This window comes from Cotesia typhae, unplaced genomic scaffold (assembly GCF_013202065.1).
Source record: "Cotesia typhae breed Kobodo isofemale line unplaced genomic scaffold, CoteBio_Ctyphae contig_20, whole genome shotgun sequence".
In the NCBI taxonomy this organism is placed as follows: Eukaryota; Metazoa; Arthropoda; class Insecta; order Hymenoptera; family Braconidae; genus Cotesia; species Cotesia typhae.
In genome coordinates, this window is record NW_027423725.1 from 6,575,001 (window position 1) to 6,602,445 (window position 27,445).

A 27,445-nucleotide genomic window follows, 5' to 3' on the forward strand; every position below is an offset into this window, starting at 1 on the left:
ACAACAACAACAACAACAACAACAACAACAACAACAACAACAACAACAACAACAACAACAACAACAACAACAACAACAACAACTGAGAATAAAAATAATAAAAATAATAATAATAATAATTTTAGGCGAACTGATGGACAAGTCCATGCACAGCGTGTTCTTTAAACACGTGCGTGATCATGGCTTGTCCACCCAGCTGACGTTTTCCTTCTTAAAGTCAGCTGGTCTGATGTCCGAGACTGAAGGGTTCATATTTGCCTGCCAAGATGGTGTCATTAACACTCTTGAGTACCGTAGCAAGGTGCTCCAGGTGCAGCTACCGGACACTTCCTGTAGGAGGTGTAGACAACATCCGGAGACGCTTATGCATCTTTTGTTGGGATGTCCAGTGCTGGCGAGAGGTGCATATATCCAGCGTCACAATGCTGCCCTGAGAGTACTGTACTACTATCTTCGTCATTGCTACGGTATTGACGTGACACCAGTGCTGCCTTATCTGCCAGGAGATATTCCCCAGGTTGTTGAGAATTACAGTTGCAAAATTTATTGGAACATGCCATCTGCAACAACCCGGCAGATAGATCACAACAAACCTGATATTGTGCTCTTCGATAAGGCCACTCGTGACATTTATGTCATTGAGTTCTCGGCCCCGGCTGAATATAACATTTCAGCCAAAGAAGAGCACAAAAGACAAATATATCAGGACCTCCTGTTTGAAATTGGCAAACTTTACCCAGGTTACCGTGTCAAGCTTGTCGTCCTGATTGTTGGCGTCCTAGGAGGGATGAAACAGTCTTTTGTATACTCACTTGCCAAAGTTCCAGCTTGCTCATCAAAAGCTGGGTTCTTGGCAGTTAGGATGCAGAAGGCTGTTTTACTTGGTTCTCTCCGTCTCTTAAGGGAAATGACTTTGGCCTGCTGTGATCACTAACCGCCTTGTTGTGCGGAGTGGTCCAGCAGTAACGGATGGAGCTCAGGCTGGGCCCTCGGAGAACCGGACTCCGGGGATAACCCCCCTGAGCATTTAATAACAAAATAATAATAATAATAATAATAATAATAATAATAATAATAATACAATTCGAAATTTACATTTTTCAATTTTTTAATCGACATATAAATTTAATTGAGTAGCTGAAATAATTCTGCCAATATCGCAATACACTGTCTATGTTTGTAACATCAATTTGACATGTCTTATTAGGTTGTCTCGTTAACAATTATTTATCTAGAAAGCAGATAGAACGATCTATTCGAATATATTTTTATGTTTGAATTAATTCTTCTGCTTGCAATGTCGCGATCGTCAATTTCTTTGCAGAACTACAAACAATATAAGTTAGCTTTTAGCCTTATCGTAATGTACGCAAATAAAAGTACCTATATGTTGAGAAAAGTAAACCATTCATAACATGTGTATATTACTAATAAATACTAAGAACAAGATAATGCCAACATGACTTAAAAAAAGATTACCTAACATGAAAGTATAGATTCTCTTGTAATGATTCACTAAACATTCAAAGTAAAAGTGTTCAAATATTTCTTGTGGGCACAGATACCGTAATTTCAAAGTTTGAAGAATTCTGTTTTTTATAGTAAGTTTAAGTTTATATAGTTTATAGATATATACTTCAAACGAAAGGTAGTCTCATACCGAAAAAAGTTATCTTTGCTTCAAAAAAAAAAATCAGCTTAATTCAGTAATTTTTTATAAGTGAATTATACATAGCCGTTTTGTAACTTTTTATTTCAATACAAAGCATTCCGTTCGATTCAACTCATTCATTTAAAATGCATTTTGATTTATTTAAAAATGAAGAGCTACTCGAAAAACGAAATATTCTCGTATCAAATCATTTATGCAGTAGTACTTTCCGTTTGATATGATGAAAATAATTTCTAATTTAATGACTCCGACAGATTCCATCCAAAAAATATTTTCTGAAACTCTCAAATTGGTCAGCGGACACTTTTTATGAACGATCGAAATAGGGTGAAAAATTTATCACCGGCTTCTTTGTTTATTACCTAATATATGATATATCACTTAAGAAGACACTTTTTACTATCTGTGTAAACAGGATTTCTATCATACAGTTAAACCCAGTGCATGCTTGGAAAGTAATTGCATGTTATACAAATCATACCGCTAAAAAGAAAGAAAAAAAATATTCCAAGTATTATTTTTTAGCAAACTAGAAAAAAAGTATTTTCCCTTAATTGAACAAGTATCACCAAAAAAACAGGTCTATCAAGCAAGCTTGATGAGCTCAAAAACGGAATACGTGCAATTTTGGTAAAATATCATCCATTTTAGTAAGAAAATTGACGATAGTATTACAACGCTTGCACATCGAAAGTTATGATGAATACGAGTTGCAAAAATAACATGAATAATAGGTGAATCTGAATTTTGCGGAGTTTTTAATATGGCATAGTTAATCAACAACAAATTCCAGTTGAATTTCGAATCTAGATCGAAAAACAAACTTTTACAATACATCCAGCATAGTAGACTAAAAACAATTCGTATGACTAGTATTCGCAATGAGTGACATAATCTCATAAAAAGGTCCATACATAATTTGATGTATTTATTCAGACGATTTCAAGTACTCATGCAAAATATAATTCTTCATCATGAATGTCATATTGCAGCTTTCTATTCGAGAATTAATGGAAAATTCTCATCAATTTTAAAGTTTAAAAAATGTGTTAAATATTACACAGAACAAGTTTTGTTATAATGAAAAACCAATTAAAAAAGAATAGCCAGAACATCTTATAACCTTAAGGACGTTTATAGATAAGAAAAAGACACCAATAGGTTGTGGCTATTGGTTTCTTTCTCACGCACTATAGCTGTCTCTCTTCATAGACTATCGCTCACTTACTTCCACTCACGTAAAATATCGAAAGTCACTAACTTCAAACATTTTTTATAAAAAAATGAATACCGCTCGTTTATGTTATTTTTGATAAAAAATATTTGATATATTTTAATGATTCTCAATTTTTTAAAACAATCCTAAGAAAAGTACGATTGATATTTAATAAAACGTTCGCTTGAACGTCGGTCAGCATAGGGTTTGTATGTAAAATATACTAATTTTAAATGCTACTATTTCAGAATTTAGTCCCGCAAAGACTATTTAAAAAATTTTTTCCGTATAGAGGATACTTATGAGTATAAGAACTCAAAATTTCAAAAAAATTTTAAGAAAACGGTTTTTCCTTGGAACGTCCTTAAGACGCGAATTCCGATGAGATCGAAATTTCGAATAACAGGGTAAAGCTAACAATTTTTTGACTTTTAGAAGTTACTGGTTTCTTGTAGCGATAAATTGAAATTTTGAGTTTGTCGAATAATTGTGCTTGTAATCAATAACATAATTTTTTACTAAGACATTAAAAAGAATACACATGATGAAACACAGAACGAGCAATATGTAAAAATCACAAGAAAGAGGTCGATTCGATCTCAAATCACGTTTTTGCAAGGAACCGTGACGTGCCGCTGACACATGTAGACCATCATAGGTAGCGATTTATGGCGTTGTCACGCTACAGTAAAAAGTAGTCTTGATCCATATAAGAACTATCGCGTTCAAGTTGCAAAGAACAAGTATTGGCTGAATTAATTGTACAAATGACACTATAAGGCATTATGACGATTATCATCACTACAGTCTGTATGAAAGAGATAAATCTCGCTATCGTTTAGGAATTAGATGCAATAAGATTTGAATAATATTAAAGGCTATACACAGCGAAAAAAACATAGGAACTTTTCCTATTTTTGCATCCGAAAAAATTTTATGTTGACATGGGAATTTTTCAATGTTAACACAGAAATTTTTCCAATGGTAACATGGGAATTTTTTGTTTATTAACGTAATAGAAATATCCATGTGACAGAAAAAATTCATTTATCACTAAAATTTATGAAAGTTAATTTAATAATTACAAATTTATGTAACAATTTTCTCATTCAAGCGATTTCAGACAATTTAAAAGTAAAACAGTGATAAACAGTTCGGTTTGTTCTACAAATATTCGAGGAAATGTTTTACAAATTTTGCTTTACGTTTCAAAAAAATTAAAAATTCAGCAGATTATGAACGATGTGGCTCAATGTATATAGGACATTCCACCCCAAATCGACCACTTTTGACGCTGACCTCTTTTGATTTTGCTGAAAGTCTTTCCTTCTTTTCTACCCTATCAAAAATGTCTCTTATAATTTTTAAAAATTTTTTCACCCAACCAAAAAAAAGTTATGAATTTTTCAACAAAACCGCTTTTTCATTTTTAAATTGCCATAACTTTTTCAAAAATTGACTTATCGGGGCATTCTTTATTTCAAAATTTTTTTTGATCACATGTTCATTTTGGGAAAAAATAAAAAAAAATTATTTAAACCTATCTTCATCGTTATTATCTGATTAAGTGCCATCTTTAGAAATAATATTAAGTTAAAGTACATTTTCTTGCTTAGCTAAGCTAAATGTATTTAGTTAAATGTATTAGTTTAAGAATTATCGAAATTGAAACATTATAATCATGTATTAAACCATCTGATAGAACCATTTTAATGATAAAACTCAGAGTATCGGAGAATTATTTATTACAATGCCGACCATTTATTAAGCAATAAATTTAAAAAAACGATTGTTTTTCAATTTTCTTTGTTTTTAAAAAAATTAATTTTCTCGATGATTAATATGATCAATTTCTGGTTCTACACTTTTTTATTGTTTTTTAAGGATTCCCGAAAATTTTTGGACCAGTGTTATGAAAAATAGAACTGAAAAAAAAAATTTTTTTTTTCAATCAAAAAAAAAATAGAAATCGAAAAAACACCACTCTGAACTTTTCAGGATATTTATAGAAAATGTCAAAGTTTTATATGAAAGAAAAAAAAAAGAAATTAAAAATGGTTATCATCGAGAAATTTGAAGTTTTTTCGGAAAATCTAAAACACAATGATGAAGATCGGTTTGAATAATTTTTTTCTATTTTCTCCCAAAAAGAACATTTAATAAAAAAAATTTTGAAAAAAAAAAAATGTCCCGATAAGTCAATTTTTGAAAAAGTAATGGCAATTAAAAAATAAAAAAGCGGTTTTGTTGAAAAATTCATAACATTTTTTTAGTTAGGTGAGAAAATTATGAGAAACGTTTTTGATAACGTAGAAAAGGAGGAAAGACTTTCAGCCAAATCAAAAGGGATCAGGGTCAAAAGTGGTCGATTTGGCGTGAAATGCCCCATATACATTAAATCACATCGTCCATAATCTGCTAGATTTTTAATTTTTTTGAAATGTAAAGCAAAATTTGAAAAAAATTTCCTCGAAGTTTTTTATCACAAACAGACTGTATATCACTGTTTAACTTTTAAATTATCGGAAAGTGCTTGAATGAGAAAATTGTTATGTAAATTTGTAATTATTAAATTAAGTTACATGAATTTCAGTGATAAATGAATTTTTCTATGTCACATGGATATTTCTATCACGTTAATAAACAAAAAATTCCCATGTTACCATTGGAAAAATTTCTGTGTTAACATTGAAAAATTCCTATGTTAACATTAGAAAAATTCCCATGTCAACATAGGAATTTTTCCTATGTTTTTCTCGCCGTGTAGAAATTTTTTGAAACTTTTAAAATCAATAATGATACAATTGATAACTTGTGATAATAATTGTTTTCCATTTAAAGCATTATCTTTCAGTATACTGCTTCAAATAATACTAACTATAAAGATCTAAGAATTTTTCAGTCTGCTTATCTGAATAGATTTCGAAACATTACTATTTATTGTAGTAGGGCTTCTTTGAATAAATGCATGATTGATTATCGCCATAAATTATGTTAAGGAATATTACGTACACCTACAAGTGTTATGTTAAATTTTCCAACTGATTGGACCACTGTAACTACACTATTTTACGAGGGTTATGTGGATTTTTGAGTTAATGAAAATCAAATTTTCAAACAAGCTGGATGGATTTTCACCGCTCCGGTCACCTGCCGTTGATTCATATAAAAATTTTCTTAAGAAATAAAGTTAGATTTTTTTCGTATTATCAAGAGTTTATGTGAAAAGCTGAATAAAGTTTATATCAATATCTATAATAATTTTTGTGTAACAAAGTAATGAATATTTGCTTTTTTTCGAGCACCGGAATCGGAATCATCCCTCACTCAAGAATTTTAATTGCATTTGGATACATATAACAAATGTTACGTTAACATAACAAATGTTACGTAACAATTCTTTATTTTTTCATACAATGATTATTTGTAATTTTGATTGCAAAGCCCGTCCAATTTCTTATTATGGTGTGACTAAGTTCGTAAATTTTTCAAGAAGCCTTGAAATCTTAAAGTACTTTATTGAAAGAACTCTATAGTGATACAGGATACAACATTTAACTGTTGTCGTAATACAATCAAATATACCTTTTTTTTTTTTTTAGTCTGGAAAACAGTTGGTCCTGCAGCCTATCTCTGGAATTTCTCACTTTTTTCAAGCTTAGAGTGGTTGAAAAATTTTCTACGAATCCTGAGCTTTTCGAACTCAAAAATCAAGTAGCTGCAAGAGATACAGTTTTTTGGAAATTATGAACTGTAATATTTCCCAAATAAAGTGACTGTTTTTAATTCGACTTGCAGCAATTAGTGCATCTTTTTAATCACAATACTATAATTTTTTACTTGCTGAATGATTCGATGAGAAAATTCGAAGTGATATAAAAGGAAAACTTTTTCACTTTCTATACAGCAATATCTTATAAATTGATTGAACGATATCGATGCAGCTAGCGGCAATTAACGTAATTTATTAAGGTAAAGAGCGGATAATGTTCAGAGATAGATCGATTTAAACATTTTAACTCTTCACTATGAAAATTAATGATTTTCAAAAAAATGAAAAGTAATTTATTTCAGCTCAGTTTTCGAGAATCAAGTTTTTATTAAATCTTTACATTTCGAGGTCATAGAGAGACGAGAGACGTTCCAATGATTTCCGGCTCGGCGTCTGGTCGCATTACGGGTCTGTGTGTGTGTGTGTGTGTGTCTTACTTTTTGATCGGCTCGACCGATTTGATCGTGTTTTATGAGAAGTTTACATACATACATACATACATACATACATACATACATACATACATACATACATACATACATACATACATACATACATACATACATACATACATACATACATACATACATACATACATACATACATACAACGATGTTCAAAAAAGGAGTAAAACCAATAACTTCCCAAATTTTTTAAATTTTCAATTTTCTGAGCGTCAAATTAAAAAATCAACAAATCGATGAGCCATTTCCAAGATATTCAAAAAATAAAAACCAAAACAAATATTTTACGTTTTTTTTTTAAGTAACTTTCAAAATATTTGGTTAATCAACTTCATTGTACAGAGGCATTTTCTTATAATTAAAAAACTGCGTCAAATGCTGCCAAGTAAATAAAAATCGAATGATGCGTCCAAAAATTATAGTCATTTTTAAATGTATTTATAATTGGTTTTCTGACATAAGTTTTAGATTTTTGAGTTTAAAGAGCTTAAAAATCAACCAATTGGAATATTTTTGAGTTCGAAAAAAGTGGAAAGTTTTTAAGAAAGCCTGTAGGTCGTCTTCTTTTCAGATTCTTAATAACTTTTCAACTGCTTTACCGATCGATACTCAAATATAATTTGATTTTCACGTTAAATAACAACGTTGATTTTTTAATTTATGAACTGCATCAGAACTGGTTAATTTATTCAGGAGAGCGCAATAATTTACTAATAATTATATAAAAAAATCAAATATCATTTAAAATTTGACACCAGCCCAAAGTTATAAGAAATGGCTGCTTTTTTAAAAATTTTTTTGATTTTCTACTCAGAGTATGCGTGCTCAAGAACTCTAAGAACTTTTAAGGTTGTCAGTTGCACCGTTTGGAATTTTTAAATAGCAAATGTTTTACAGTAATTCAAGGAATAACATTATTGTTCTATAAACATCAATCTATAAAATCTACAAACAATATTTTCTTTTACATTCCCGTGAAAAAATATTCTGGTCAGACCTGATATGGCCTGACATAAATCGTTCATATCAGGCCTGATATAGCTATATCAAGATGTAGACAAGACTGAAGCATAACGGAAATTTATTATTTCTGATTTTATTTTGTTGTTTAAAAAATATGAATGGCACTATTTCGAAGTTAATACAAAAGTAACTTTAGCTGTTTGCACAACTTTACTTAAAAACAGATACACTCTGCAATATAGAGTGCTAAAATCCTATTCTTTTTTAAATTTAACACTTCAAAGTCAAGTATCTAGAAAAGAAACAGTTCCGCGACCATGCGCCATCAATCGAAGATTTTTAGTACTAGTATCGACCGTGCAGAAATGTAAATGCTCCATGGTGATGTCTTTGTAACTAACTATTATATTGTCAGATTGATGAATATTTTATTGATAATTTAAATTATTTCCAAAATTTTCAAATAGTTTTAATAATTCATGAATAAATAACTGAAAATTACATTTCATGATGAATATGTAAATCATACACGAAAGATGTTTTTATTTGGCATAATATTGCATGAAAAATAATAATAATATCTATTTCATATTGTATTTAAAAAATTTAAAAAAAAATCTGTAAAACGGTTGACCCTAAAGACCATCCCTGCAACTTCCCGCTAATTCCATCTCTAATCAATAATCATTGAGCTCTTCGAGCTCAAAAGTCTAATGGAAATTTAATAAAACCGTATTTTTTTTTATTTTCAAACTGCAATAATTTCTGGATGAATGAATCGATTTTCACGCGGTTGGCAGTATTCCACACAGTTATTCAAATTCTATGATATATTTTTTAACACAAACTGATCAAACCAAAAATCTTAAAAAATTTACTTTTTCCGAATTTTTTCGACAACGATAACTCACGAACCAATCAACTGATTTTCACGTTCTTGGTGGCGATCAACATGGTTTTTTAAGCTTTAATAATTATTCCATTTAATGAAAAACAATCTGAAAAGAAACGTCAAACTTATATAGATCAAGTCTGATCAGAATATTTTTTCACGGGTTGTAAATCATTGAATTTCAAAATGTAACGTTAAATTTTTCTCAAGACCAAATTTTGAATAAACCAGATTTAAATCATTTTCCTTCAAATATTCAAGAAATTCTTATAAGCATTATCTGAATGCTTATAAGCATTCTCAATGCAATTTTTTGTGCTTCAAACAATTTACCCATTAAAAATTAGTTGCTGAATTTTGATGCATTAAGAAAAAAATGTATTATAAAGACGTTGTTCGATCAAAATTCATATTTAGAAGATTTTTGAAGTGTACGATTGTTTTACTATATTTTTAAAGTGTGGGAAGGTTTATGGAATAAAGTAGACTGAGGTGAAAAGATGAGTGGTTCTATCAAACGTTGCGGTAGGTAACTTAATGCGGTAAAATGATTACAGACTTTGATCACATTCACGAGACTATGCAATAATATTAAGTACAAACTCTCACAAACTTAAATCATTAATTAAACAATGCATGACAATGGTACAATAATACAATGCATATCTTAGGTTAATTGTTTTCAGAATATCTTCATTCAAACATAAAAATTTTTTTTAATACATCAAATTTTCTCATTCATTAATATAATGTTATAAAAATATTCTGTTATTACTTTTTTTGTCGCAATTTAATAATATTTTTTTTAACTTCCCGCTAAAAAAATTCAAAATTTTCAAAAGTTGAGAAGTCATAGATTTTACCCCATTTTTGGAAAATCGAGTTTTCAACGGATGTTGACGTTTTGAGGTCTTATGAAGCATCCCCGAATGTTTCCGCGATGATGCCCGTATGTCTGAATGTATGCGTGGATATATATATATATATATATATATATATATATATATATATATATATATATACGCGCGCGCGCGCGTGTGTGTGTGTGTGTGTGTGTGTGGACGTATGTAAACCTCTCATAACTTTTGAACGGCTTGACTGATTTCATTACAGTTGGAGTTATTAAAGGGGCTTGACCTAACTTAGATTTTGAATACAATTTGAACCGATTCAAACTCGTAAATTTTGAAAAATGTCAAAAAAACTACAGAAAAAATTTTTTTCAAACGTGATTTTTTTTGGAATAACTTTTAAACGGCTCTACTGATCGATTTCAAAAAGTAATCAGCTCTTAACATCAGAAAACTATGTTGATCGCTGCCAAGCCGGTAAAAATCGGTTTATTTGTTCGTAAGTTATCGTTGATGAAAAAAATCGAAAAAAGTGATTTTTTCGAGTTACACTGATCAATTTGTGTTCTAAAGTATATCATAGAATTTGAAAAACTACGTCGAATGTCGCTAATCGCATGAAAATCGATTGATTTATTTAAAAGTTATTGCGATTTGAAAATTCAAAAATAATACTGTTTTATTAAACCTCTATTAGACTTTTGAGCTTAATAAGCTCAAAAGCATAGAAGATCTTACTCTTTGAGTTTGGATATCCCAAAATAGCACAGAAATTATAATTTCAAGCTCGTAGAACTCAAAAACGTCATACGTGCAATTCTTAGCGCTTAGATATGAAATTAGCAGAAAGTTGCAGGAATGACTTTTAGGGTCAACCATTTTCCTAATTTTTTATTAGTATGATTACTGTATTTATAATTTATAGTAATAAATTTCAATTTCCATAGAAAAATTTACAATATCGTAAAATCGATAATTGATCCGTTGATTATATGAAAAAATTTTATCACTGAAACTTCAAAAATTTTAGTACAAAATTTTACTATTCAATCGATTTGAATAGAGTAAAAATAATTTAAGTAAGGTTTTACGTTTGTATAAGAATGGCTTTTATATCCGTCAGTGAAGACTATTATTTCTATGCATTATGGAAATCAGTCCCGTAATTATAGGGACCATTTCGGTAATGTATGAGAAAGACTCCCGTAGGAAACGAAGAACAATATTTGAGAATGAAGGGTGAATCGAGAAGTTTCTAAAGAATAAATCAACCTAAAAAATTTACCAATGTTCAAAGACTTTCTAAATAAAAACAAAATTTTGATCATTATACACTCTTCTGCTATTTTTTATGCTTTGTTTATATCGTTTCACGTTCTATCTGAAATTTATTTAAGCTTACGACGAAAAAATATCAGAACTTTTAATTTTAGAAAAGTTTTGATATATATGTCTCTGATTTCAACAGCTACAATTGTCAAAAAGTTATTAAAAATGAATTAAGTTAAAACTACGTTCATTAATCTTCGAATTTAGGAATGAAAATTTATAATTTAGAAAGAAAAGTTACACGGAAAAAAGAAAACTCGAAAAATTACAGTATATAATGCAACGTGGCACTTCGTGATAAAAACTGAAAAAATTACAGTTTAAAATGTAATTATTACAGATTTTATAAGAATTACATTGTAAAATGTGATATTTACATTGAAAACTCTGAATATTAAATGAAAAAATTGAATTTAGAAAAATGTTATTTCAAACTGTAATTTTTCTAGTTTTGATTACGACGGGACCGATTTTACATTTTATACTGTAATTTTTCGAGTTTTCTTTTTTCCGTGTACTATTATCACTTTAAAACAGAAAACGAAACAGCTCATAAATGTACTCAGCTTACAAAAGTGAGTTAAGAGATTTAGTATATCTACAGGGGAATTCAAAGGAAGATGATCGAATATCCGTGTGTAAGGGTGTCGTATAAAGAGGTATTATCGAGTTGCAAAACAGACATCTGTTGGCAGTACATAATATGGTAGTACATTTAGTCAAGCACGTGCCAGAATTTCTAAGTAAGGATACACTTACTTTACAATACCAAAACTTCAACAAAATAAAATAAATAATAGTTGTGTTATATAAATTGACTTGGATAAGAAATATTATACTTTTTTTTTTTTTATAAATGGTTAATCATAAATCAACATTCAAATGTATTTTAGATTATAAATATTTCATAAAAATCTGTAAAACGGCTCATTTTGCAGGCCATCCCTAAAATTTTCTGCTATTTTCAAACTCAAAATAATAATCACTTAATGTTAGAACAACCAATGCTTGTTTAAAAGAATATAAATACCGTATTCTTGAGCATTTTTAACTGATATAAAAAGTTATAAATCGAATATATATTTTAATCAAAATTATGAGCTAACGTCACATTCTCTATCTAAAAACTAGCCGATTTTAGAGTGTTTCAAAAGCATCCAAAATTTAGCAAAATTAGGAATTCACTTATAAGCTCTAATTAAGCTGTATGTTACTTTTAAATGAAAAGTTTTTACTTTGGTAATGATATAAGGTTAACTAAAAAGATACTCTTTGAATCTTTACGATATGCCAATAGAGATGTAAATATTAGAAAAGACTAAAAAATCACAAAAAAATTTTACAATTTTTGAATTTGGTTATATCAAGCTATAATGAATCATCTAAATCAGTAACCTACTTTTATTTTTTTCTATCATTAAGTATAAATGTAAACATTGACTTAAAGTGCGAAGGATAGAATACAGTTTAAAAATAGTTATATTACGTGATGACAAATTATTTCCATTATATCCTGTAGTAAAATTATTCTCGACTAAATACGATCGTATTCAATAGTATGAAATAACAAATATGTAAACGTCTCAGTTTTATGCCTATCACTACTCGTTATGTTTATTAGATCTTAGTGTATAGTAAGCTTCGAAAAAAAAAAAAAAAATTACAAATTTAGTAATACATATTAAAATCTGAAAAATATTGTTATTTATATTACAAAATGAAATGAATGTTATAATTGTTTTCATTTCAAATACAAATAGAATTCATGTTTCATAATTTGAATAGTCGCTATTGAGAATCATTTGTCTCTTGTCGTTTTTGCTAAGATTTTATTTTAACTCTCATCCCTTGATTCGTATTCGAAGATCAACAAAAATAAAAAAAAAATACCGGTCTTACTGCTTCACTAGTATACAATAGTATAAGTTTTTTCACAATGGACATAAAGTGCGTTCGGCTTATCTCTGAAATTGTGCGTCACGTGAGAATAAGGGAAAGACTTACTCGGTTTTTGTACATCTCATCGTGGCCGTAACAACTTATTATTCGTAAAAAAATTATTTGCTCCAATATTGTTTCCTTCAGAAGTTGTCAATCGAAAATTTTTTCATACAACACTTCAACTTGTTCATTGTATGAGCAAATAAAAATAATTATCACATATTTTTACTTAACATTACTATTTTTTAATATTCATATGCAAAAAGGGTCAATAGAATAACGTTGTTTCATCAAAAATTACATGCATACAATAAACAAAGACACCAAGACTAAACTTAAACTTCAAAATAGTCATATACATAGATTCTTTGAATAACAGCTTGTAAATTATTTGATATATAAATAATGAAGTAATGTAATGTACAGGAGAAATTAAATCAGAAAGAAATTCTTATAAGAGAATAGTTAAATTACAATGATTTATTTGATTTTATATTTCTTAATGATTCGATTAATATCTGTAAACTATCCATAAATGTTGTTTTTTGATTTATTAAAAATTAGGGAAATAGAAATAACACTCAAGGCTAATAAAAACAATTAATTCTCAAACAAAATACTTAAAAGTAAAAAATTTTCAGTCCTAACGACAAGAGAACTTGGTTTTTAAAATTTTGGTCTAATATTCAAGACACTTGTGTGTTAATTTAACAATATTGTATTAAAGCAGCAGAACAATAAAAAGAAACTTTCAATCATCAAGATTAATACTGATGGTCGTTTCAAGAAAAAAAGATTTTTTTGAAAAGTGACTAGCCAACGAGTAATGACAGGAGAAAATGCTAAAGGTTTGAGTTTTGATTTAAATTTGTAAGGTTCGGTAAATCACAATTGTATCCTTACTTACTATATGAACATTCATTTTACTGGCTCTACAAAAAAAAAAAAAAAAAAGAAAACCCTCCTACTTATTTATCTAATGTTGAGTTTCTCAACCTCTACTTATGTATTAATAAATCAGATTGCTGGGTATTTATAATTGAATAATACATAAACAAGCTATTGTTGAACATTTTTAGATTTTTAACTTCCCGCTAAGAAAACTGAAAATTTTTAAAAATCAGAAAGTAATTGGTTTTACCCCGTTTTTCGAAAATCGAGTTTTCATCGGATCTCGACGTTTCAAGGTCCTAGGAAGTTTCTCTGACTATCCCCACGATGGTGTCTGTATGTGCGCGCGCGCGCGCGCGCGCGCGCGTGTGTGTGTGTGTGTGTGTGTGTGTGTGTGTGTGTGTGTGTGTGTGTGAAAAGTTCTCATAACTTTTGAACGGCTCGACCAATTTCATCGGGGTTGACGCCATTTAAGAAGGCTTGGCTAAACTTAGATTTTGAATATAATTTAGTTTGATTTGGACCAGCAATTTTTGAGAAATCTCAACGAAACTGCGAAAAATTTTTTTTTCAAAAGGGGTTTTTTTTTAGAATAACTTTTAAACGGTTTTATCGATTAGATACAAAAACTATTCAGCTCTTAACATAAAAAAACCACGTTGATCGCCGTTAAGCCGGTTAAAATCGGTTGATTTATTCGTGAGTTATCGTTGACGAAAAAAAGGTTTTTTTTTTTTTTTCGAATTACACAGAAATTTCCAGTCTAATCAATTTGTGTTTAACAGTATATCATAGGAGTTGAAAAACTGCGTCGAATGCTGCCAACCAATTAGAAATCGGTTTATTCTTTCAAAAGTTATTACAGTTTGAAAATTCAAAAAACGGTGTTTTATTAAACCTCTATTAGATTTTTAAGGACGGAGAGCTCAAAATGACATGAAGATTATATTTTTGAGCTCGAACAGCTCAAAAACGTGATAAGTGTAATTTTAAGCACTTAATTATGGAATTAGCCCGGAGTTACATGGATAGTCTTCAGGGTCAACCGTTTTCCTAATTTTTTGATTTTTGAATTAATACAATTTGCTTCAAAAAGTTTTTTTTTAAATAATTTGAAAAAATTTAACTAAAGAAATGTTTACTGAAATAGTCTTACTTATTTTGTCAAACAAGAGAACCTCGATAACGGTTGGCCCTTTTGTCTCATCTTTAAATTCTCACTTAAAGCGATCGATGGTATGGCTGTATATCTACACCATTATTCAGTTTTTAGGGTTCGGAAATGCAGGTGTCGTTAGAGAGATTAGCAAAATAGAGACAAGTATCTTTTTAAATACTTGTGGAGTTCATCTCTATTTTTGTGTCTTTTCAAAACTTTGAATCCTGAAATATAACAATAAGAACGACCTCATTTCAATTTTTTCTGACAACAATAACTTCAGAACGTCTTGATTGATATAACTAAAAGTTGCATCATTTAGATAAATTATTTTCAATAAAAAGCGTTATACATCAAAAACAAATTCGAATTTACTCCTAAAAACAAGTTTTGACAGACAATGTTTTCAATTCGATTTTCTTGAGAGAATTTATTAATTTCAGTTCAGTTTATGACATTAAATGCAGTTTTTAAGGAATAGAACCAATTTGACTTCCATGTTAATCGAAATTGTAATTTGAAAGATATTAAGAAAAAATTTAATTTTTATTTTAATTTTTAAAACTTTTCAGAATATAATTAAAAGTTTTGATGAAAACTTTTTGAAAATCCAGTTAAATAGTATTATGGTATGTGATATGTTGTGAGTCGACTGGTGAATCCGCGTAAGAATTGTTATAGGCTTACACACAAAATTTTAATAACGATTTCAATGTTTCTAATAGTGAGTTTTTTATTCAACGAAATGGTTTCTTTTTCCCGTGTGGAATTGTTTACATAGATTCCTACCTTTATCAACAATTTTTCCAAAAAGATTTTTTCCCCTTAAAAAGTTCTTGGTTGAACAGTTCCACCTGCGATTTCTAAACTGATGTTGACATTCTAATATAGCGTGATTTGCACCTCGAGCTATGGCCATAAGAACTCCTGGGTTTTCTCGAGCTAAACGTCTTTGTTTTCTTCGAAGTGTGGCATATACTGTCGGATCCATATGTAATGAAGAAGGAGACATTGGTAAGAGATTATTTGGTTCACCTGCTTTAGCAATACCCCTAAAAATAAATAAGGAAAATAAAGAACATGTTTTATTTTATACATTATTGATGATATAAATTCAATTGAAATAATGAATAGATATTGGTATGAAAATTTATCACTGAAATATCTATAGATTAAAACAAATATTACTTATAGCTCTATAACAATCGATCACAGAAGAATGAATGATAATATAAGCAAACAAATAGTCGTGGGAATTTTTCAGTCTACATAGTATGCTATTCGTCGTTGTTCTTAGTATATTCTGTAATTAATTAATTATTCATTCAAGCTTAACCAAAAGAGGAATTCTCTGCTTACGGTATCAAAGAAGCGGTGTGTGGCACGTGAGAAGATATTCCCAAGAATTTAATCTCCCCTGGAGACGTAAACAGCGTATATAAATATACGTATGTATATGTGTTTTTTCTCCATTTTACAGAAAATATTAACTACATCAAAATAATCAATTGATATTAACATTAGTTAACTCGTAAAATATTGATTGTATAAACCCTATATATGAGCAATTAAAATTTGTTGAACTCATTGAAATCATTCAAAAATAATTAAAAATTGTCTCTACTTTTATACTGATAAAGTTATATAGTACTCGTAATTATAAATATATTTAAAGTTCGGTAAATCTTAATATTATTATTAAAATTTAGAATATATAGACATTGATTGATACTTTAATTAGTTTAATTTTCAATCATAAACTTAGCGATAAAAAATAAATATTGATGAAATACAGATTATAAAATTAAGTTATTATATAATTGAGTTCTAATGATTCACTTTATTATTTAAAGGAGTTTTACTCGTAGGCTTGTTCGTTAATTATCAAATACATTAAAGCCGATGTTTCGTGCTCGTTTTCATTTGTAAATATATCTAAGTACCTTATTAATACACTTTTACAGAGAAAAATCAGACTATTGGATTGCTTTATTTTTACAATTGATGATGAGAGGGAATTTAAAAAACGTTTAACTTATTTACAATCGATATTAGGTGGTTCTTGAAAAAAATTAATTCATAGAACTGTTATGATCTAATCAGAATGTGTTCAAAACTTATTAATCGTTATTTACATACCACCACATGGATCCTCTGCCTCTGTTTTTATTTCTATTATTTTCAGCATATGTAGTAGAAATTATAACTAAAACTACTCCAACGATTATGTACAAGTTCATGTTTGCTACTTATTTATTTTTTTAAATAATGCAAGTATTGTTCAAATTACTTTTTCACTAAGTACAAATTATTTCACTCTGTCAAGTTTCACTACGATTTATAAGTTAAGACACAAAAACTAGAAAATTAGTAGAAAACATTTTGTATTCAAGTAAAATTATTACTTAATTAAATGACATTATTAATAAATTCACTAAAAAACTACTTTAAATGTTAAGTAGTACGTAATTATACTTTCCAGCACCTAGTCACTAAAATAGACAAATCTTTGAGATAAATAATGTCATGGTTCAGTTTTTAACTTTTCAAAACTTAAGTTTTAACAGATACTTTTGGGTCCAATACTTTTGTACGACTACTGGTTCTTTCAAATACACCGAGACTTGATCTTGAAGCTAACTCATCCCTTCTCTTCAGGTAATATAGTGGTATTCAGAAAAAGTGTCGAAACCTCCCTTTGAATTTTTGAGGTTCAGAACAAGTCGGGTAATTTCCCTATAATAATGTGTATCAAAAGCAAAGAAACATCTTCACCTGTAAAATTTCAATTTAAATACTGAAGACTTCATCAATATAAAACAGATAAGGAATATTTGTGTACAAAATTAATAAGAGTTATCGAGCTTGTTGATGTACTTTACATAAAAAGTAAATTAATCTAAATGGAACTTATCAAACAGCACTTTGTCAATTGTTTCAAAAGATAATTCATAAAATTTTGATAATAAGTATAACTGTCTGACAGTCAACTATTAGCTTTAGCTAGCAACTGCTTGCGACTACGGAAGAGACAAACTCCAGTGAGTCCTGTCCCTCCACTAGTGCAACAGCGAAGATGACTCCTCCAACGATTAGCTCTTGCTCCGCCTCTTCTGGACGGCCTATCTTTTAGCCCTCCTTGTTTTCACATTGTGAGAAAATTTTTATTTGCATCATTTTATTCTCATTTCTTCGATTATTCTGAAATTGTTATGAGCTAATACGAATTCTTCACTACTTTTCGAAATATTGCGATTTTAATCAAAGTACGTGACAATTAACTAGAGGTTACGATTTAACACAGATAACTAAGACATTTTTAAGTGTACAATAAAAAGTAGTTAAAATCTATTAAGATAAAGATTCCTCTTTCGGCGCGTATGTCTTCTTAATGTACTGGAGTATAGTAAATTTCATTATCAATGTGAATTTTACAGATATATACAATGATTTTCAATAAAAAAACTAGTTCTAGAAAAAGATCATCATTTGAGGGTCGTTCTGATTTTCATCTATATCTTACTATTTCAGATCATTGATAGATTTTATAGAAAATTAATCAAGAAATCATGTGCTCCCTGAAGAAAATAATGGGCGGATCAAGATTAAGATACGCCTCTTATGGGACGCTCTTCTCGTAAGAATTTAAAGTTCTTCGAAGATATTTTTTTGTTCTTACATTCAATTTCTTCCGCATACTCTGAATTGCTTTTGCTGTATCATTCTATTCATTATCGTTCTGAATCATTCAACATTTAACCACTAAGCATTTCGCACAAAAAGCGCTTATTTTTTGTGATTTCTTAATGGTTTTTGATTGTAGCTTTCTAGAAAAGTTAAGGAAGCTGAATTATTGTTGAAACGTACATTTCATAAAGAATAGATGCTGAAAATATTTATCATTTGTGTTTAAAAATGCTTTTATGTCAACGTATTCTAGAATAAAACTTAATTACCGCAAATATTTTATATTAAATGTTAGGGTTAGATGACAAAATATGAATGATACTCGCTACACAAATATTTATCTTCTAATTAAACTGGTACCAGCAAGACTTTTTTCTTAACTGTAAGTAGAAATGAAAGCTTCTAATATTGTGGAGAATACGCCACTGTTTACACACGGGAATAAAAGTGATATAAAAATCGCATCAAGAGATACGGAAACTTTATCACTGGTGATACAGGCCAACTGAGGTAATTCTAAAGTTACACCACATAAAGATGAAAAATCTGTATATCTAATGTATAATTAAATGCAACTTACTTGACGGCTTTTATACTCCCGACTCGGTTACAATAGACAGCAAATACACGTAGGTAGACATTTTTTGATGAGTATTTTTATTGAGAATCTTCCAATTCTCAATACAGAAATTGATAGGTTCCCAGGTAGGAAAGAACTACTGGCTAAGAGTTGGACCAAGCCTTGGCCCCGTCGTCTGCCAATGCTTGGGTCAAGCCTTGGGTAACCATCGGATCAAGTCTTGGATGATAACCATGTCCCAAGCCTAAGGGAACCAAAATACAAGGCTTGAGCCGAATCTTGAGAAACAAATGGCTCAGGGCTCGGTCCGAACCTTGGGGAATTAATTTGCCAGGACTAAAAAAAATGCCAATGTAATTAAAAAATTCAATTTAATTTTAATTGTATTCGTGATTTTACGGTTTATTATCAGCCTTTCGTTGATGTAGGTCGCGATTATCTTGAAAAAATTTTTGCTCACAATGGGAATCAAACCTGAACCACTGGCACGAAAGTCTCGAACTGTACTGACTCCGCTGCACGTGGTAGTTACATCAATAAATTAGTTTTAGTTTCTTAAACATCAGTCAATCATTTTGCTTTATAACATGATTTTCTATAATTGAAATTAAACGTATAACTGCTAAAAAGTTTGCATAGTTCAGATAATATAAATTGTTGACAGAACAAAGTTATGAAATGTATTTTTTTTTAATTCACTCGATATCAACGATGTAACTTAATTGTCTATTACCAAAAATAAATACATGATCATACTTAAGTACATCTAAGTTTAGAAATTGTAACTTCTCATTTGTAGAAAAGTAACTAGTTATTATATATTCATTTATTCAGTAATTTTAACCATTAGGCCAAGCCTCGGATCAGACCGCGGCCAGTCGTGATCTTCAAAGGCTTGGTTCAAAAATATTGAACCATTGGGCCAAGCCTCGGGCCACTGGTAACTTATCAAGGCTTGACAAAGCAACAAATGGTCTAAGACTGGGCCATTTCCCAGCATTGGAAAAGCTTATCTGGATTACAGATTTTTACTTATTTAGTATTATTTAAAACATAACGATGAATAATAGAAATTTAATCAACATACAATGAAAAAAAAATTTTTTTTCCAGCTAAGAAATCTTTCTCTCCCGTAAAGAAACTGGTAAACCTATGTGGAGAATACCAAAGTTTTTTTTCTACTCTGAAAAGTATAGTGATTTTTAAAAAACTCGGTTTCTTCCTCAGTAAAACACCAAAATAAAAATATGGCCGACTTAATCTCATTTACCAAACATAAACATATGATATGTTTATGCACTGAAAAAAAAGTTTTCTACTCAGCATCATCTACTGTTTAGTAATGAGTGTATCGTTACAGGTTCAAATCGTACAGCTACTAGTAACAATCTGGAAAGCGACCGTCAAATTAAATTAATTTTACTTGATTGGCTTGATTTCTATTTTTATTTTATTGAATCAAATTTGCATGGTGAATATCTCTTGAAAAGATCAATAAAAAATGAGATGGTGTCATGGAACATCAAGTAGGAACGACGTTCCTTCGAATAACATAGAAGCAACATAATTAACAAGAAAAAATTTTAATTAATATTATATATATTATCTTAATTTTTTTAACTTCCCCCGAGTCGAGATTTTAAAACTCTAGTTCAACCTAGAAGAGTCTAATTCCTTTGATGTAGAGATATCCCGCTCTGATTTAAGAACCTTTTTCAACCGAACTCGTCTTATATCAGGGTGAGGAGTATTGAGTTGGGTTTTAGTTTAAATTTTAAGGTTCTGTTTCAACCTAACTCGTCTTGTCTCAAGGTAAGGAGTTAGGATTCAGTTCAGATTTTAAGACTCTGGTGAAACCTTATGCGTCTAAATTCAGTTCGTAGAGGAGTGAACTGGAGTTTAATGAGAATTTTATCACGAGCACAAAAAGAAAAATTTCTTCACTGGAAAACAAAATTCTTGGATCAAGAAAAATTTTGGGTGCCTGAAGAAAGACCGAAGTTGTGTTGGCTGAAGTAAAAATTTTTTTTGAAATTCTGTTCTTGGTGGGAGTAATTTTTTGTTAATTCAAATTATCATAAATACTTGATAAAATAAATTTTTATATTTGATCAAAACTTTTAGATACTTTAGGGAAGCAGCGCCACCTACTTCAGCTGAAAAAAAAATTTTTCTCACTTTGAAAAAATTTTTCTCTTGAATATTTGATACCCACCCGATGAAAAAAAATGTTGTCTAATCTTATATAATCATGTATAATGATCTATATATGATTGGATCCAAGAATTGGCCAGGTCTAATTATATACAACAATATTTAATTATGTATTATTACTTCTAATTAATTATTTCGCTTAATTTTATGAACATAGTACTTGATAGAGTTATACGCGATTCTCTATGATGAATAAAAATAAAAAATAAATGATTACACATAATTTTACGGCTATACAACCGGCAGTCCCGGAAAAAAATGAATTTGCCTAATCATATATATTTATATATAATCACTTATATATAATTAGACCTGAAAATTGGCCAGATCTAATCATATATAATAATAATATAATATTTTTATTACCAGTAGAAAACAGATACATAAAATACATAGTACAACAAAGTGAGTACGCATTAATATCTGTCCTATAGAGATGTTTTACATCTGTACATAGGACTGGAACAGTATACATAAATCCAAGAAGAACGCATAGTTAAATAACATAGTGATACTTATTCGACGATCATAAACTGTTTTATATATTATATATTAATTTATATTATCCATTTTGTTAGTTTGTTTTTAATTGACTTTTTGCTGCAATCTAGCTTTTTAAGTTCACACGGTAGTTTGTTGTAATACTTGATAGCAATATAATTAGAGCTTTTACTTGATACAGTTTTGCTTCGCTTAGGCAAAGGGATTAATCTATTTCTAGTATTAACCTCAGTTTTCTCGAAACTAGTTTTACAATCATTATAATTAGATATAATTAGATATAATTATATATAATTATTTCTATAAAAATAAAAAGAATTAAGCATGAGCGAGGATCGAACCGGGGACCTGACGCTTATGAGACTAACACGCTGCCTGTTTACCTACGAGACTTACTTGAAGAGCAACGTTTATAATAACTACAAGTAATACAAATTGTATACATAATCGATTTTTATAAGTTAAGTTAATTAATACAGTTCCATTATTTCATCCACAAAATACTACAGTTTAAAAGATTATTAATCATTGGAGTACCAAACTCTGAGATTAACGCAGAGAATATTTTATAGTAATCACAAAATATTCACTGGGATAAAAAAAGTTATCTACAATTGTGTATGATTTATAACTAGTTATGATTTCTGTATAGTTACACTGATAGAAGGATTTGTTTATATTTAATGAGCTTTATTAGCTGTTAATAAGTGATTTTTTAACATCATGGGATTTAATAAATATTTATTACTAGTTAATAAATTATTTATTAAATACGATCTACTAAATGTTAATAAGTATTTGTTAACAGTTAACAAATATTCATTTAAAATCAAAAGCAAAAATAGCAATTTTCTTTCGACATTTTTTATAATTCGATGACTAAAATAAATGATAATAATTCAAATCACTAAATAAATTAACGTTTTTAATATTTAAAAATATAAAAGATAATTATGAGCTGTAATAGAATTCGGTATGTTACAATCAACGTTATTATAATGTAATATAATTAATGCATATAATTTATAAAGATCAATTTTGTTTATAAGCAATCTTCATATCATATGACATTACAAGTAAGACAAATTCACTCAACAAAGTATTTGTTAACTATTAATAAATACTTATTAACTATTAATAAATGAACTTTCCCCTCAAATAAATATCTATTGAATGTTAAAAAATGTTTATTAAAATTTGATAGATCAAACAATTGTCATCAAACAAATGAAATTTCTAGTAGTTAATCAATCGTTATATCAGTTTATATATCATCATATATAATTATTAAAAAATGCTGCACCTATTTATATATTATTATATATTAATAAATTTTGTAACCAGGGTGTTTCGCCCAGGTCCAGTTGGTCACTCCTTTCCTCCTTAGAAAGGGCGCCACTGGGATTTTAGACACGGTGTCCCAGAAACCGGGGAAGCATGAGAGGGGAAAGACAGGGTCGTGAGAAGTCCGAGAGGGCTGTAAATAATACTAAGAAAAATGATTTGTAACAAATAGAATGATTTATTCAATTAAATTACAAAATGCAACAACTTAACTTATAAACTAACTTAAATGTGAGAACCTCTCACCTACGCCGGCACTGCCGAAAATTCTTATAACTAATGTCAATTTTTCTACTTCGTTATACCTCGTCACTCCAACGGAATACCTTAAAATATCTAAATTTTCTCTCGTCAACCTGATGGTATATCAATCTATCAAACTTCCACGTCAACCTGACGGATTCTCAATTTCAACATTCATTCCTTAATTGACCTATAACATCGTCAACCGAACGCTAACTAAATTTCTCTAAACTCTGTTACTATACTAAATTCTCCGAATTTCTAATTTCAGTTAATCATCAAATCTTCACTAACAATTCCTTAATACAAAATTATCAATTCTACTAAATTAATCCCTTGCCAATTTTTCTTATTTAATTCATTTACCAGATTTTCGTACAATTATATTCATAAAATCAACTGAATTACTTTTGCCAAATTTTTCATTTACATAAATTCCCAAATTTTCATTTTCAATTTATAATTAATTCTGACTAAATTCATTCTCAAAATTTTATTTATATAAATTTTGTCAAAACAGTTATCAATCCAATTTTCTTTTCCAAATTATTTTATGCAAATTTTCTGTTCTTAATTTCTTATTAAATTTAACTAAATTTCTTCTGACAATTAATTATCAAAAATTTTTTTTTTTTTTAATTGGTTATTATTTAGAGTCGGTTTTAACTGCTGTGGTCATAACGCCGACTTTAACTGTTGGGAGTGGTACGTTGGGGTCTTTTGGGTTGTGAAAATCTTAAATTTACGCGGCGAGGGTCGAATATCAACCAAGATGGTTTCTAAGACCAGCTTGGGATTCGAACCCACGCCTGGCCGGTGAGCCAGTCCCGAGTGCTCTATAGGCCTTGCGCCTTAGACCACTCGGCTAACATCACCGGTTATTATCAAATTTTATAACTCCAAAATTCATCAAAATTTCTAATTATAAATTTAATTAAATTAAATTCAGCCAAACGGTCTAAATTAAATTTTTTATAATTTGCCATAATTTTACTATTTTAACAAGCCTCATTAAATATTCAAACTACATATATTCCGAAATGACCTTGACTATCTAAATTACACAATTGCTTCTACTATTTCAAACTTGATCAAAATAATTTTAAATAAATAATTTTCATAACTAAAAGGCTTGTAACAAACTAACTAAATGACCTTGACGAAACTTTACTTAAAATTGAACGGCGGGGGAAGATGGTCGATCTTAACAAGCATCGAATGTTATAATTCTATGCTTGTATAGCTACCTTTGAAGTATTGTTCTGGTTAATAGTCTACTATCAGACAAAATAGGTAGAATTTACATAATTTTTCATGTAAAAATTCTTTGTAAAAATAATAAAATTAGTTTTATTAGTACCACAATGTAAGATAATTGTCTTAACATTAAATATTTATTTGCCGGGACCAGGTGTTAAAAGATGGAGGAGGCACATTCGTGGTTATAATGGTATTTATTCTAAAATTAATCACAGGCATAGCTTTGGTTGTACAGAGTTTGAATAGTTCACAAATATTGAACACTTTGAACATAGTTATGATCTTGAATTATCACATTAATTCATGAGTACGCGTTGATTGAGTTTAATTGAGTTGTATCAATTAATGCATATTAATTAGACTGAGCATGAGTTGTAGAAAGTTGATCTTCAATTGAACTGTTAATTAATTTACAATGTAATTAACACTAGCAATTATGAGCGAGAAATATGAGTAATGTTGTAGAATTAGGTCACCAGACGATTAATTAATTACACTTAATTAATAGTCATAGTGTGAGCGTATAAATTGGATTGACTGAGTGTAATGATTGATAGAGTGAATGAATGCAAGTGTAGTGAGAGCTTGAGCTTGAGTCTGTAGAGTTCACAGTAATGATTAATTGGATGAGCTGTATAAATTAGAGTCACTGGATTATTAATCAATTAACAACATAATTAACTCTCACAGTGTGAGCGAATGAGCCTTAAAACGAACGAGCTCAATTGAGTACTTGAGTCTCGGGATACGAGATAGAACACTCGTTCTATCTCGTATTCAACATACGAACCCAGAGACGGGTTATTGTAACTCTTAACAGAAAACATAAATTGGTTAATTCGGCTTCATTAAAATTAGACTGGGCTGAATAACCAAACCCGTGTCGAAATTAAAAAAGTGATTTGAGACTCATGAGCCTTCTTTCTTTTGTTTTTGGGTTTGCATTGAAATTTAAAACTGTATTTTTACCCTCATCGGCCTAAAAATAGGCTGTGGAGGTCGAAATCACAGTTTTAAACGGTATTTTGAGCCTAAAGAGCCTCCATCGGGGGTCTGTAGGTTGATTTCATCTTTTTATTTTTTACAACATAGAATTTTTTCATAATAGAAAAAATTTTTTAAGTAAAAAACTGGACTTAGAAAACTATTAACTTTTATCTGTGCAAAAAAATTTTTTTAGTGCAGAGTTGAAATAAAAATTATGACTATTGTAATTAACGTTGCAACAATTTAGCAATCATCCATAAAATATACGGACGGTAATAAGCAATAACATCTCAACATATTTTTTCTAACGGTTATCGTTAGAATATTCGGGTTAATATATGGGGCAGAGCATTTCATGCTAAATCGACCACTTTTGACCCCGTCAATTTTCGATTTTTCTGAAATTTTTGTATCTTTCTCTACCCTACAAAAAACGCTTTTTAGAGATTTTTCAAATTTTTTTACCCAACCAAAAAAAAAAAAAATTACGAGTTATTTAAAAAAAAATAGCTTTTTTTTGTTAAACAGCCTTAACTTTTTTGAAAATTGACTTATTGGGATGTTTTTAAAAAATTTTTTTTTTTACAATGTCCTTTTTAGAAAAAAAAGTCAGAACAATAATTCGAATTCATATTCAACATTTTTTTTAAACTTGTAAAGGAAAACGAAAATTTGAGGATGATGCTCATTTTTGATTATCGATTTATTTTTTTTTTTAAATCAGTATTTTCCGCGAATTTCTTGAAATTTTCAGTGGCATTTTTTATTCTCTATATTTTCTGTTTTAGAAATGAAAAAAAAATTTTTTTCCTCTAATGTTTGTTTTTCGTTATGCCACTCTGAAAATTTTTCAGTAGATTTAGAAAACTTTAAAATCCGAGAAAAAAAAATTAAAAAAAATTGACAATCATCGATAAGATTGGATTATTTTCTTGTATTTTTTTTTCGAAAACTATTATCTAATTGTGAGAGAATACTCAAATTATCCTGAATTTAGGATATGTAAATTACTTAAACGGGTAAAAAATAAAATCATATTCCATTCACAAGTCTACTGTTTATAAATCATTCAACAAAAATGTTTTTAGCTGTGTAAATGATAATAAATTCAATCAAATTTTGTTTGAAATTAATTACCTCAAAATTTTTGAGAATTCATGCATTGCTCCAAAATGGATCGAACAACAATTTAATTGTTTTGTTTTTGCATGTAGTTTTGGAAAAAAAATACAAAAAAAAAATTCCATGGTTTTTTTGATTTTTGATCTGACTTTATTGAAAAAATAATTAAATCTCTTGAATGATTATTATTTTTAATTCTCGTTTTTATTTTTTTTCTCGAATTTTGAAGTTTTCTCAATCTGCTGAGAAATTTTCAGGAGAAATAAACATTTAAAAAAAAATTTTTTTTTTCATTTCTAAAAAAAATAGAAAGAAAAAAAATGCCACTGAAAATTTCAGGAGATTCGCAGAAAATAC

The 27,445-nt window shown here is 29.1% G+C and overlaps 1 protein-coding gene across 1 annotated transcript in view; it reads right to left on the minus strand.

Annotated features, from left to right (window-relative positions):
• The window catches only part of Wg (Wnt family member 1 wingless), a 42,742-nt gene extending 23,711 nt beyond the window's left edge, over window positions 1-19,031 (minus strand). The window contains exons 1-2 of the mRNA XM_074259776.1: window positions 17,290-19,031; window positions 15,940-16,202 (exon numbers count right to left, since the gene is read on the minus strand). Coding sequence (XP_074115877.1) covers window positions 15,940-16,202; window positions 17,290-17,390 — 364 coding nt within the window. The 5' untranslated portion in view covers window positions 17,391-19,031. The remainder of the gene's footprint in view (window positions 1-15,939; window positions 16,203-17,289) is intronic.
• Between the last annotated feature and the right edge of the window lie 8,414 nt (window positions 19,032-27,445).